The 14,088-nt window shown below is 39.6% G+C and overlaps 1 protein-coding gene and 1 pseudogene across 2 annotated transcripts in view; both read left to right on the top strand.

The window, feature by feature from the left end:
• REPS2 (RALBP1 associated Eps domain containing 2) overlaps positions 1-14,088 on the top strand; it is a 186,269-nt gene that overhangs the window by 140,232 nt on the left and 31,949 nt on the right. For both annotated transcript variants that reach the window (XM_069462874.1, XM_069462873.1), the window contains exon 14: positions 3,319-3,380. In XM_069462874.1, coding sequence (XP_069318975.1) covers positions 3,319-3,380 — 62 coding nt within the window. The remainder of the gene's footprint in view (positions 1-3,318; positions 3,381-14,088) is intronic.
• LOC138378498 (hsc70-interacting protein-like) lies at positions 9,825-10,287 on the top strand (annotated as a pseudogene).

Here is a 14,088-nt window from a genome sequence, read left to right as displayed (position 1 = left end):
TTAATGAAGGAAGACTTGAGTGGAAAAAAATAATTATACATGCAGAGATTAAGGTGATAGTAAGAGGGGGGTATGAACACTCTTATGCTAATAAATTAGAATATTTAGACAGAATGAATGAATGCCTAGAAAAAACATTTATCAGAATTGACTAAGAACTAGAAAGTCTAAATAGTCCTATAACAATTAAACAGAATCGTTAATCAAAAATCTTATTTAAGGAAAACTCCTGACTTAGATGGCTCTACTGGGCAAGTTTTTACCTGATATTAAAGAAAAACATTTCCCATCTTGAACAACTTATTTCAGAGTTTAAATAGGCGGAACACTCTCCAGCTGAATCTAACACAACAGAGGACCATATGAGAAAGGAAAATCACTTTTCAGTCATATTCATGAATATAATAATAGTTGCAAAAACCCTAAACAAAACATTAGTCAACTAAATCTAACAGATATAAAAACCTGACCAAGTTGAGATTATCCCAGGTCTGCAAGGGTGTTTTAATATTTAAAAACCCATAATATAATTTACCATTTTAACAAATTGTAAGGAAAAAACCATACCATCACCTCAGTGGATGGAGTTGCAGCTTTAGTTAAAATTCAAAAACAAATTATCCTGAAAAAAAATCTCAGAATAAGAATAGATGGGAATTTTTATCAACCTTTAAAGGGTATCTACAGCAAACCTACAGCAAACACTATACTTTATGGTGAACTAGTGAACACTTCCCTTTGAGATCAAGAAAAGACGAGCATGCCAATTATCACCATTTTCATTCAACTTTATAGTAGATATAAGGCCAGAAAAAAGTGGTAAAGGCATTAAAAAGAGGAAACAAAACTGCTGTTAATATTTGTATAATATTTTTTAATACTTGTGATAGGATTTTGAGGGCTTCCCCCCAAAATCCGCTTGGATTTTAATGAGGAAATGACAAATATCAACTCTTAAAAGATTCAGCACGAACTATGGGCATGTGCCTGTGATACTGTTTTGTTGCTTGAAGCTTAATTGTGAGAAACTGAGAGAGGATTCCATTTTAAATGGTCTCCACCTTTTATCCCATTTCTCCTTCATATTTGGGGCAATTTCTACTGAACCCAATACATGGCATTGTAGGCAATATAATTTTATCCAAAGTATATTAAAAAACAGATGTACATATGATCTTTTACAAAAATAGGGCATTTGTCTTTTAAAAAATTAAATAATAGGCCAGGCACGGTGGCTCACGCCTGTAATCCTAGCACTCTGGGAGGCCGAGCCCGGTGGATCGCTTGAGGTCAGGAGTTCGAGACCAGCCTAAGCAAGAGCGAGACCCCGTCTCTACTAAAAATAGAAAGAAATTATCTGGCCAACTAAAAATATATAGAAAAAATGAGCCGGGCATGGTGGCGCATGCCTGTAGTCCCAGCTGCTCGGGAGGCTGAGGCAGTAGGATTGCTTGAGCCCAGGAGTTTGAGGTTGCTGTGAGCTAGGCTGATGCCATGGCACTCACTCTAGTCTGGACAACAAAGTGAGACTCTGTCTCAAAAAAAAAAAAAATTAAATAATGGTAAAGAGCTTAATTAGACCTGACTCGGGATGTAGATCCTGTTTCTAATAACTTTCAAGGCAGCGAGCAGGGTCAGTCCGTCAGTCACAGGGCTCACCTCATTTGTTTCCTGTTTCTCAGGGATCACCATCTTTTGTTGCCTGATTTTCTAGTGCCTTCAAAACTGTTGTTGTATAAGTTTTGTTCCAGTGTCTTGAAAACTGTTGTTTCATGTGTTTTTTTTCTGTCTGTTTGTTTTTGGTTGTTTCACATGGGTGGGTAAATCTGATCTCTGTTACTCCATCTTGGCAGAAGTCAATTTAATTAAATGGCTTATCATTTCTTGTGCAGCCCTCTTTTGTTAATAAACGGTTGTTTTAACACACACTTTATTCTGGTGCAATTGCTTTGCCTTTCCCTTAGAAGCATGCATACATTTTGTTTGTTTAGTTGTTTCATTTTCTTAAAAAGTGACTGCTAATTTAAAGGCCCAATGTGTGAGGACCTGTGGAGTAGGGGCTCTGAGATAGATAATTCCTGAAGGCTTTCCAGCATTCTCTCCTGCCACATGCTTTGTTATTGACAGCTGTTCAAGGTCTCACCACCTCTGGAGTTTTGACCCACTGATGTGTTTCATAAATTTTAATGAAAGACAGATTGAGAGAAATCATAGATGGGCCCACATGGTTATACTGTATCCGTGAGCTGGATCCAAATGAAAATCTCTGTGACATTACTCTGAGTTACATTTGTGAAAAGCACCAAACTCTGTCTAGCTTGTCTGATCCAGCCAGGGCAATCAAAAGTGATTTTCGAAAACTTTCATGTTCTTGGTGCATTGCTATGATTCATTTTTTAAGGCACAGAAAATTGTCCAAATATTAACATGCGTATTACAGATTTGCAAATAAACACATGTAGTTATATAGATCATGGTGTTTTTCAAGGAGTTTGTGAAGAATGTGGTTTAACTTGTCAGTATGTAATGCTAAAATATTTCTTGTGTGTGATTAAGAACTTTATTTATAATTTCATAGCAGCTGCTTATTTTCATTGTTAAGTTATAACTCATATGTTTTTGGCTTAACTCAAATATTTTCTATATCTCACAAAATTAAAAAAAATTAGACTGATACTTTCTTTCAAAAGATTCTTCAAATGTGGCCAGATTATTTTAGAAACAGCTTTAGTTATCCCTGATAGTAAGGATCAGGGAAAGAAAAAGAATTTGAGATCTTTAAGGATCCCTAAGTACCACTTTTGGCCTCCTCTGCTGCTGTCAGACCCGTTCCCAGGAACACTTACAGGGCGGCTGGCTGCCTCTTTTGAGTTCCACCTCCCTTCGTTTCTGCAGCCTCCGCACTGAGCTGATGAGCAATGGTATGGCTGAGAGCTAGGGAGAAATATGAGAGAAGGCAGAGAAGACCCTTTTGGACTTTTGGATTACTTGAAACTAAATGATTAACATTAGAATATTGAAGAATTGATCACCTTTCCCATGCTGGGTTCCAGGTCTCTTTTCCTTGCTGTTTTACTATCTTGATCGTAACAGACTATATAAATACTTGGGTTTGGGGTAGGATGAAAATGATAAAGGAATGAGAAATAACATGTACTCTTTTTTTTTTTTTATTAAGCCTTCAGCGAGATTTAAAAAACTTAAACATGTTAAATGCAAATGACATTGCTATTCCTAGTTAACAAGTACAAGAGAGTTTTTTGTTTTGTCTTTTATTTCTGAGAGGTGATCCTTAACAGTATGTGTTTTTCTTTTCAGCTACTAAGTCAGGATTGTTACCCCCACCACCTGCGCTCCCTCCGAGACCTTGTCCATCGCAGGTAGGAGACATACGTGATTTCTAGAAACTGTTTGGTAGTAGGGAAGTTGTCCTACCACTGTGCTTCTTTGCAAGGGTTGATCGCCACGGAACTGGTCCATCAGATTCCCAAGCTGACACCTGGATGAAGAGAGCAGAGAGTGGTTTAACTTCTTCTCATCCAGCCAATCCCTGAGCCTCATGTGGAAGAGGGAAAATTCCCTCGATAGGCCACCAAGCAAACGTGTGCTAGTTCACTCTTGCTGTCTAGGCTTCTGTCTGTTTTCGTACAGAGGGAGGAGTAGAAGAAGGGGTGTCTCTCCAGTTGGGGATGAAGGAACATGGTTTTCTGTATAGCATTGTGCCGTCTGGGTGACTATATATGTTTATCAGCATCTTAGGAGCTGTGTTAACTCTACATAAACTAACAATAACTGGTCATCAACACGGGGTTAGTGCTGTGGTTTCGGCCCACAGTGCTTTCTTTAGGGTGGTATTTTCCCTCAGAACAATAAGCTGAAACAGCAGGAGTGTGAGAATGTATCGCCAAAATTGGTTTCACCTGTAAATTAATTCTGCCTTATTTATGTGTGCTACTATGGCCTTTTTCATCAACACTTTCGGTGGAGTTGAAAATGAGAAGCAGGCAGCAAATCCGTGGAGTGTGGGCTATGGTACTACAGATCCTTCCTTTCGTTAATTGCTGCTGAAGAAACTTCCTGTCTTTAAAGACTCTTTCTGACTTTTGGCAGAAAATGTTGGGAAATTTCTCCGTGGTCAGTCTCGGTTTCTGTCATTGCTCTGGCTGGTTCAGAGCATACCTTTCCATATGGTGCCATCTCAGGACTCGCCGAGTTACTTACTGAAACCACTTTTAACATTTGCTTGCCCTTCTTTCAGAGAATTAGGTGGTCTTTAGTGTCCACTCAACCTTGAGATGCAAATACCATGAGGTATTGTCTTTCTGCTTCAGTTTGAAGGGTAATAAAAAGCCCAGTTCTTCCTGACCTGCATGTAAACAAACGAGAAGTCCTTTTCTAGTACCTAAGATTGGCTTTAAGAGATATTGGCTGACCAGTCAACAAGTAGTCATTGAGTCCCTGCTGTATATCTAATACCAAGCTTTAGTTCCACCCTAAGCTTTTCCTTGGTTAGAATTCTACTCATTCAAATTATTAGCTATGTTCATCAAGCATCTGTAATAGGGCAGGCATTGTGCTAAGTGATTTCAATGCATTATTTAATCTTCACAAAAACCCTATGAGGTAGGTACAGGCACTAATATCCCTTTTTTACAGATAAGGAAATTGGAGCATACAGGGGTAAAGCAAGGTGGCATAGCTAGTTACTAGTAGAGGCAGCTTCCACCCTGCAGTCTGTCTCCTTAAGGCCCCCCTCTCCCCATCACTGGAGTCCAAGTGTCTATGTATACAGCAGGACAGCAGATCATTACACTTGCAATTGAGGCTTTCACCATGTCCCCCTAAGGAGGACCTAGATGAGCTGAGGCTTTTGGTTTGCACCAGCAGCAAACCTGGACTTTTTCGCCACAACCTGAGCGGGCCTCCTGGAGGCACTTATCTACTAGCTGCCAGTTTCAAGCCTGGGGCTTAGGAGCCACCTGGGTGAATGCATGGAAGACCTGTCTGAAAGGGCTTTTGTAACCAACCTCCTTTCTCTTGCTGTAAAATGACAAATAGTTGCTTCTCGGTCATGAAATGTGTTGCTGCTATCAGCAGTTCTCATCTCAGCTGCTTGAGGTGGGCTTCCTGCTTGCTTTGGGCCTTGGTCATCAAGGATCTCACAGAGGGACTGGGAATTCTCTAGTTACTGTTAATGAATGAGTCTGCTTCTTTGTCTACCAGATTTCCTATCACAGTGTAAACAGTGAGCCGAGCACTCAGCCCAAGCGCCTAGCTATGGAGATTTCAGACTTCAGGAATAGGTGTGTAAGAAGCATAGGCAGAAAGTTCCCATGCCATTTCCCTCTGCCCCTTCCCTCCTTTTGTTCACTACACGTGGGACACATATATTCAATACATGAAGTCCTGGGTAATAAACACATGATTGTATTTAGTCTTTGTGCCATGTTAAATTCCTAATATTGACCCTCGATGAATTTCACTAACCACCTGTATGGGACACCTATATCTTCTAGCCTTTCGCAAACTACTTGTGATAAAACAGTTTCTGGGAGATATTAATAGGGCTCTGTGCTAAGATAGATTTGCGGGCTACTGCCTCTCTACCTCCCCCCCCACCCCCGGGAGAGTCACAGCACATATGAGCCCACTAAAGGCTTTGAAGTCCTACAGTAAAGAAAGCTGGTCAATTTGGTTAAAGCTGGCAATTTCCTAGCTTGCATGACCATTCACCTCTTTATTTATAAGATACCTAATATCCTGAGGGCTTAATGCTTAGGAAACACTATTACACACCAGCCTTAAGGTTTTGCTAAGAACATTTCCAAACCTTTCTCATCTGTTACCTCATCTCTACATTGTGTGATTAAAGTTAAGTTTTATATCTTATGTCAATAATTTTCCCTAGAAGAGTTGAAAATGAGAGTTTACTGCACATTAGTTCAGGATTTCACATCGTCTGTGTTTCCAGTTCGTCCTGTTTCCTTCCTCGCTTTTCTGTCCCTTCTTGTTTACTCTCTCATGAGGTCACTTTTACCACCTCACGGCAAGTTTTATTACAGAGAACTTAAACACTCTGAATTCTTCTTTTGCTCTGTTAAATTTTTGTGAATGTTCCTTGGAAAGGAACAAAGCCTGACTTTGGAAATGTATCGTATCTATACCTACAGACACTTCTTTCTGGTATTGTAGAACCATCACTAGGAGACCTAGGGGAGAAACCAGGAGTCCTGGTATAATTAAAATGGTTATATTTCTTAGTAGCTCTGAAAGAGATTGAAATAAAGTTTTTGGATTATTTTTGTATTTAAAAATTCCATATTATTTAACTTGATAAATTGGCAAGACTAGATTGTAGTAAACAAGAAAATGTTTTGTTCCCTACAAAGGAGCACTATTTTAAAAACTATATGGCCAATCAGCAGTGATGCACTTCCAGGTTTTTGTTTTTTATTTTGAGATCGGGTCTCTCTAGGTTGCCCTGGTTAGCCTCAAACTCCTGGGTTCAGGCAATCCTCCTGCCTCAGCCTCCCAAGTTGCTGGAGCTACAGGTCTGCGCTATCACACCCAGCTTCCAGGTTTTAAGTATGTGAGAGAAATGAGTTTGTACATTTTTAGATATGTGTATAAAAATATATAAAGATCATTTACACATACACCAAAAGTATATCTACTTTTATCAAGTGAGAAAGATGATGTCTAGGTTTTCAGCATAAAATGCAGTTTAGCTGGCTCATATTTATTCAAGCACCACTGTGTTATGAACATCTGGATTAAGTTATACATATGGGGCCCTGGAGTTAGGAAAATAAATTCAGAGAAACATCTTTTCATTTTTCACACAATAGGTGAGATCAAGAAGGACCAAGTGAATATATAAAGAATCAAGTGGCTTATGCTCCACATCTTCCTGTGGAAAGACCGAAGACCAGGGCATTGGTTCAGCTCAGAGAGGTGACATTGTTTTTAAAAAAGACTGATTCATAGCACAAATAACCAATTGCTCAAAAGCAATTAGTGTAAACTATTTCATATACAGCAATATTAAAGTGAGAGTTAGTTAAGCTTATTAGCTCACTGTTTGTGTGCATGTAAATTAAGTAAAATACAGTTTGTGCTTATCCTGTAGGTCAATTCTCTGCTAAGGGACTATTTGGTACTTCAGTAGCCAAATCCCTTTAATAGTGTTGATCTCATGCCAAATTTCTTATGGCAATTGTGACAGAGCCAGAGCTTCAGTGTAATTATCTTTAATAAAGAAAAGATTTTTGGGGGGTATAAGGTATTATCTTTTAAGTTTTTTATTAGCACCACATTTGATGAATTGGGCCTCCCTGTAGACTAATGTGCTCAGAATTTTCCTATTTATACCGCTAATTTCTCACCTTATATATAACAGCAAGTACTCCTCACTGGCAATGTAATGACTACTAAAATAGAACTGGGGGTTGAAAGCACTATGGAAGAAGCAATTTATTAACACCTGTAAAATATGACAGATGAAGAAGGCTTGCGGAAGGGGTGAGGTGACCAATAAAATGAGTTTTAAAGAAAAAAAGAGAATTTTTCTTTTAAGCTGGCTGCGGGATACAGAGCTTTGCTGTAGAGAAAAAGAAAAAAAAAACCAAATGCAAAGAAACAGGCACACAAGAGGTCCTGGTGTGTTTGAGGAACTGCCTCAGATTTTGAAAGCCAGATTTTAGGGGAGAGAGATTTAGTGTTCTGGAAGTGGCAGTAAGGAGCGAGCCTCCTGCTCACCTCTAGTCCTGGTGGGGCCAGAGCTGTGGGAGGGAGCCAGCTCCCACCCACAAGGGTGTTCTTTCAGGGGAGGGCAGGGTTTTAGTTAGCCTGGTGGTTTCCACCCTGGGCCGCGTAATGGAAACATCTGGGAGAGTTTGAAACCTGCCGAGGCCTGGGGCCCACTCCCAGAAATTTTGGCATGGAATGGTGAGACCTGGCCATTGGGATGTTTAAAACCTACCCAGGGATTCTGAAGTGCAGCCAGAGTTGAGAAGCAGTGAATTAGGGCAAGAGGAAGGATTGCTCAGAGAAGAGGTTGAGAATGTAGGGGATTGTGTTGATGCTATGTCGTGAGTTTTTAAAGGGTTCTTGAGTTGGGGAGGGGTGGGATTCACGAGGTCAGCTTAGGGGACATTCTCAGACCCTATGGGGACAAGAACCTAGGATGTGAAGGATTGCCTGGGAGTTGTTAGCTTCTTGTGATGACTGATGTGAGCAGGGTGAGAGAGGGCATGATGGGAAGGTCCTGCTGCAAGGACTAGTCACTATGTGCCTCAGGTCCTACGTGCACTGTTGTGAGAGACTAACCGTGAACACAGATGGCCTCGGAAAGAAACGCCTAGATCAACCATGGTCCACTCAGCTAATCTCCCATCTAACTTCATTATCTGGCTAGAATCAGGTCCTGAAGGCAATATTGAATTCCCATAGGAATATGCTGGGCATGCTGCTCTTTTTCAAAGCCAAATTTTTAGGCACAACTTTTTTTTTTTTTTTTTTTTTTTTTTTTTTTTTTTTTTGTTGAGACAGAGTCTCACTTTGTTGCCCAGGCTAGGGTGAGTGCCGTGGCGTCAGCTTAGCTCACAGCAACCTCAGACTCCTCGGCTTAAGCGATCCTACTGCCTCAGCCTCCCGAGTAGCTGGGACTACAGGCATGCGCCACTATGCCCGGCTAATTTTTTCTATATAGATTTTTAGTTGTCCATATAATGTCTTTCTATTTTTAGTAGAGACGGGGTCTCGCTCAGGCTGGTCTCGAACTCCTGACCTTGAGCAATCCACCCGCCTCGGCCTCCCAGAGTGCTAGGATTACAGGCGTGAGCCACCGCGCCCGGCCTAGGCACAACTTTTTATAAAATACTACCTTTGTTTTATTTGGAAGGAAAGATTAAGGCTCACTTAAATTCACCACACAGTCGGTAGGCCCCGAACTTCTCCTGAAATATTTGGCACCATGTATTTTTTTTTTTTTTTTTTTTTTTTTTTGAGACAGAGTCTCACTCTGTTGCCCAGGCTAGAGTGAGTGCCGTGGCGTCAGCCTAGCTCACAGCAACCTCAAACTCCTGAGCTCAAGGGATCCTCCTGCCTCAGCCTCCCGAGTAGCTGGGACTACAGGCATGCACCACCATGCCCGGCTAATTTTTTCTCTATATATTTTTAGCTGTCCATATAATTTCTTTCTATTTTTAGTAGAGATGGGGTCTCGCTCTTGCTCAGGCTGGTCTCGAACTCCTGAGCTCAAACGATCCGCCCACCTCGGCCTCCCAGAGTGCTAGGATTACAGGCGTGAGCCACCGCGCCCGGCCAGCACCATGTATTTTTAATACCTTGCTCTTTTAATTAATATCCTACCATTTTAAGTTTTTTTTTTTTTTTTTTTTTTTTTTTTTTTTTGTAGACAGTGTCTTGTTCTGTTGCCCCATCTAGAGTGCAGTGGTGTTAATCGTAGCTCACAGTAACCTCAAACTTCTAGGCCCAAGCGATCCTCCTGCCTCAGCCTCGTGAGTAGCTGGGACTATAGGCATGTGCCACCATGCCTGGCTAGTTATTGTATTTTTAATAGAGACGGCGTCTCACTCTTGCTCAGGCTGGTCTCAAACTCCTAACCTCAAGTGATCCTCCCACCTCGGCCTCCCAGAGTGCTAGGATTACAGGCATGAGCCGTAGTGCCCGGCCCATTTTAAGTATTTTTTCCACAGGTTAATATGCAGTTAGTCAATGGCTTCTATGCGATCATGCTGAGCTAGTGCCCGGGCCTAGAATTGGGCTACAGCCTCCTCAGCCATGTCTTCTGCCTCCTGACCATGGACCCCCGCAAAGTGAGCAAGCTTCGGGCCTTTGTGAAAATGTGTAAGCAGGATCCAAGCATTCTGCACACCAAGGACATGTGCTTTTTGAGGGAGTGGGTGGAGAGCATGGGAGGTAAAGTAGCACCTGCTACTTAGAAAGCTAAATCAGAAGAAAATATTTAGGAAGAAAAAACAGATAGTAAGAAGGCAGAGGAAAATATACAGACAGGAAACATCAAGTGAGGAAAGTGATCTAGAAATTGATAATGAGGGTGTGATTAAACCACACACTGATGCCCCTCAAGAAATGGGAGATGATAAGAAAGTTGCTGCCATTGAAGCCCTGACTGATGGTGAACTACAGAAAGCCATTGACTTGTTCACAGATGCCGTCAAGCTGAATCCTCGGTTAGCCATTTTGTATGCCAAGAGAGCTAGTGTCTTCATCAAATTACAGAAGCCAAGTGCTTCCATCTGAGACACTGTGAAGAAGACAATCAGCAGCTAAGTATGGCTCTTTTCCAGGTGGCTTTCTTGGGGCAATGCCTGGTAATGTTCCTGGAGGATTGTCTGGAATGGAAGGAGGCATACCTGGAATGGCAGGAATGCCTGGACTCAGTGAAATTCTTAGTGATCCTCACTAAGAAGTTCTGCAAGAAGCTGCAAGTTCTTGCAGCTAAGCAGGATCCAGGTGGCCTTCCAGGATGCGGCCCAGAACCCAGCAAATATGTCAAAATACGAGAGCAACCCAAAGCTTAGGAATCTCAGCAGTAAATAGTCAGCCAAATTTGGAGATCAAGCGGGATCAACTTCTGATAAATAAAGCCCATGCCAAAGGAAGAGTAACCTATATCACCTAATGGATGTCGCAGTAATATAAACCAGTACCTCTGACCTTCTTATCACGAGAGCCGGGGTGCTCTGAAGATAATCCCTCCTGCTCTGCCCAAATGCAGCTGAAGCATTTTGCAGTGGTTTGCCCTTAGGGTATTCATTCAGATAATGTTTTCCAACTAGAAATTACAATCTTTAGACACTTTTTAAACCTTAAAAACATTTAAAACTAATTAAAAGGGTATGTTAATTCCTATATTTTTCTTACTAATCATTTTGGATTTTTCCTTTGAAGTATTGGGCAAAGAAGATGCTTACATGGGAGATTATTGCTCTAGTTTGAGTAAAATAAAGGTTTATTAGTGGGGCAAATATGATTCATTTAAATAGATAAAGTTTGAGTTGGATATATGGTTACTGAGGCATTTTAATTTGTCCTTTTAAATGCTTTAATTTTTTAAAAAAGATGATTTATTTTGATCAAACTTTTGGGACCACCAGTATTTCAATAAGACCTGGTTAGGGACTGGAAGTACTTGGCAGGGCAGCAGCAGTCTTGCTGTTTTATAGAACATGCACCCTTGTGCAGGTTGCATTTAAATCTTACACTGTGGTGAAGGGATGATTTTTTTTTTTGTACTGCTGCAATAGAGTTGGATTACTTAGCTCTGTTCTTCTCCAATATAGCAAATAAATGTTTCATATTATTTCCACAGAGCGGAAAAAATATATACAGTTGATAATACAAAATAGTAAATTCTTCTGGGAGAAATTAAGAGTTTTAGAGCACCCTGAACCTGCAGCCTTGGGGCCACATGTGGCCTTCTGGATCCTTGAGTGCGGCCTTTTGACTGAATCGAAACCCTTAAAGGGATTTGTTCTGTGAAGTTTGGATTTGGTCCAGGGGCCACACCTGGGGCTCTAGAGGGCCACATGTGGTCTTGAGGCCACGGGTTCGCCAGCCCAAAGTATAACATGCATACTGAATCCATTTTTAACATGTACTAAATCCATTTCAAGATAGTAAAATGAAGTACAGGTTGAGTATCTCTTACCCAAAATGCTCGGGACCCAGCAGTGTTTCAGATTTCAGATTTTTTTTTTTATTTTAGAATGTTTACATTATATTTACCCAGTTGAGCATCCCAAATCTGAATATCCAAAATCTGAAATGCTCCAACAAGCATTTCCTTTGAGCCATCATGTTGGCACTCAAAAAGTTTTGGATTTTGGAGATTTGAGATTTTTGAATATTTGGACAGGGGATATTTAACCTATATTATCTCATTGGCAACTTTAAATATCTATAAGAAAACAAGAAAAATTCTTTAATATAAACAATGTGGAAATGTCACTGCTTCTAAAATTTCATGGCTCTTTTTATTAAATTAAAACTCAGTGAGTGAGCATCAAATATCATGAGATCTTGTGATATAATATATTCAGATGACCTCATATAATGTACAGAAGTCACTGAATTACCTTAATATATTGCCTGTGTAAAGCATATTTATGAACTTTCAAAGGTATATACAATATTCTAATTGTTACTCATCAAAATATAAATTTAATATGTATCAGGAGGTATTTTCTATTTATTCACGTATTAGAAACTCAGAAATTATTCTCAAATGAATTTACAAACATATATCACCCAAGATGCTACCTTTGTTTTCTTCCAAAGTGTTACTCTGTTTTGTCCTACAGTGTATGTTTTAGATTAGCTGAAAATTACAGTATGTTAGTAAATATTTCAATGATTAAGGAAAGAAGTCATAAACGAAGGATGTACCTTCATCTGTGATGATGAAAGAACATACTGAAAACTGTACAGCACTGTGCTAAATGTAGTAATATGGATGTGTCTATCTCTGGTCCTATCCTTAGCTCTGCCACTGCATAGCTTTGTGGCTTTGTGGGAATTAAGTAAATTAGCCTAATGGACCTATGGCCTTTTCTATAGAATGAGAAGATTGGACTAGATGGATCCTTCTAGTGCTAACGTCCCTGGTTCTATGTTTTATTCCCCTGTACAGGAAAAATTTTATTGTAAATACAGATGAAATATAAAATGCAATTGAGGGACAAGATGACTTAGACTAATTTTCCCTGCTCCCCCCTGCTAAGTACAACTAAAATCCCTGGATGCGAATATAATAGAGGACTTCGAAAGGTATAAAGACGAAAGAGGACTCGCTAGGGACCTCAGAACTCAAGGAATGGCCTGGCAGTGAGTTAGAGACTTCAGTACCCCACTTTCAAAAATTAGAAGGCCAATGAGGAAATAGAGGGCTTGAACAACACCATAAATCCACTAGATCTGACAGACATCTATAGAACACCCAACAACAGCACAATAGACACTTTTCTCAAGTGCACATGAAACATTCTCCAGGATAGACCATATGTTAGGCCATAAAACAAGTCTAAATAAATTTAAAAAGATTTAAATTATATAAAATACCTTCTCTGACCACAATGGAATGAAACTAGAAATCAATAATAGAAGTAAAACTGGAGGATTCACTAATATGTGGAAATTAAACAATGCAATCTTAAAAAACCAAAGAAGAAATTACAAGTGTAATTAGAAAATACCTTGAGATGAGAGAAAATGAAAACATACCAAAATCTATGGGATGCAGTGATAGCAGTACTCGCAGGGAAATGTTTAGCTGTAAACACATTAAAAAAAAGAAGAGATCCAAAATCAGTATTTAACTTTATACCTTAAGAAACTGAAAGAAAAAGAGCAAGCTAAATCCAAATCTAGCACACAGAAACAATGAAGAGTGGAGTGGAGATAAACAAAATAGAGAACAGAGAAACAATAGAGAAAGATCATTGAAACCAAAAGTTGGTTTTTTGAAAAGATCAACAGAATTGACAAACCTTTAGCTAAACTGACCAAGAATGTAATTAAGGTTGTGTTGTCCTCTGATCAAAATAAAAGGCTCCATTTTAAAGTAAATGCAGGTCCTGAAAAATTTACCTTTTTCTACAGATAATATTGTTTTGAATTTATCAAGGTAGAATATTTAGGTTGAATGACTGTTTTGTGTAATATATTTTTCCTTTATTAACTTTGGCACAGTACATTTTACTATATGTTCTCTAGTTGTACAATTGATTCATAGATTACTGAGAGCTAATCATAGCTCCAGTTCATGTATCACGAAGAAACAATTGTGTTTCAGACCAGCCTTTGTTGATTGAATCTCAAGAATCAATCTTGCAAGGACTTTGCAAGTCCTTTTATAAGGATTTCTTTTTTTTCTCTCTCTCTTTTTTTTTTTTCTGCAGCCTATAAGGATTTCTTAAATTTGAAAACTACTATTCTTAAACAGTTGGCACCAAATGAGAAATTCAAAAGGTGAAGGAAATGACCATAGTGATAAGTGCAAAGAGAAGAGAGAGTGAGAAATAGTAATTAAATACTGGCATT

This window comes from Eulemur rufifrons, chromosome 30, assembly GCF_041146395.1.
Source record: "Eulemur rufifrons isolate Redbay chromosome 30, OSU_ERuf_1, whole genome shotgun sequence".
NCBI classification, from domain to species: Eukaryota; Metazoa; Chordata; class Mammalia; order Primates; family Lemuridae; genus Eulemur; species Eulemur rufifrons.
Note: the sequence above shows the minus strand (reverse complement) of the source record. Positions and strands in the feature narration are given on the sequence as shown.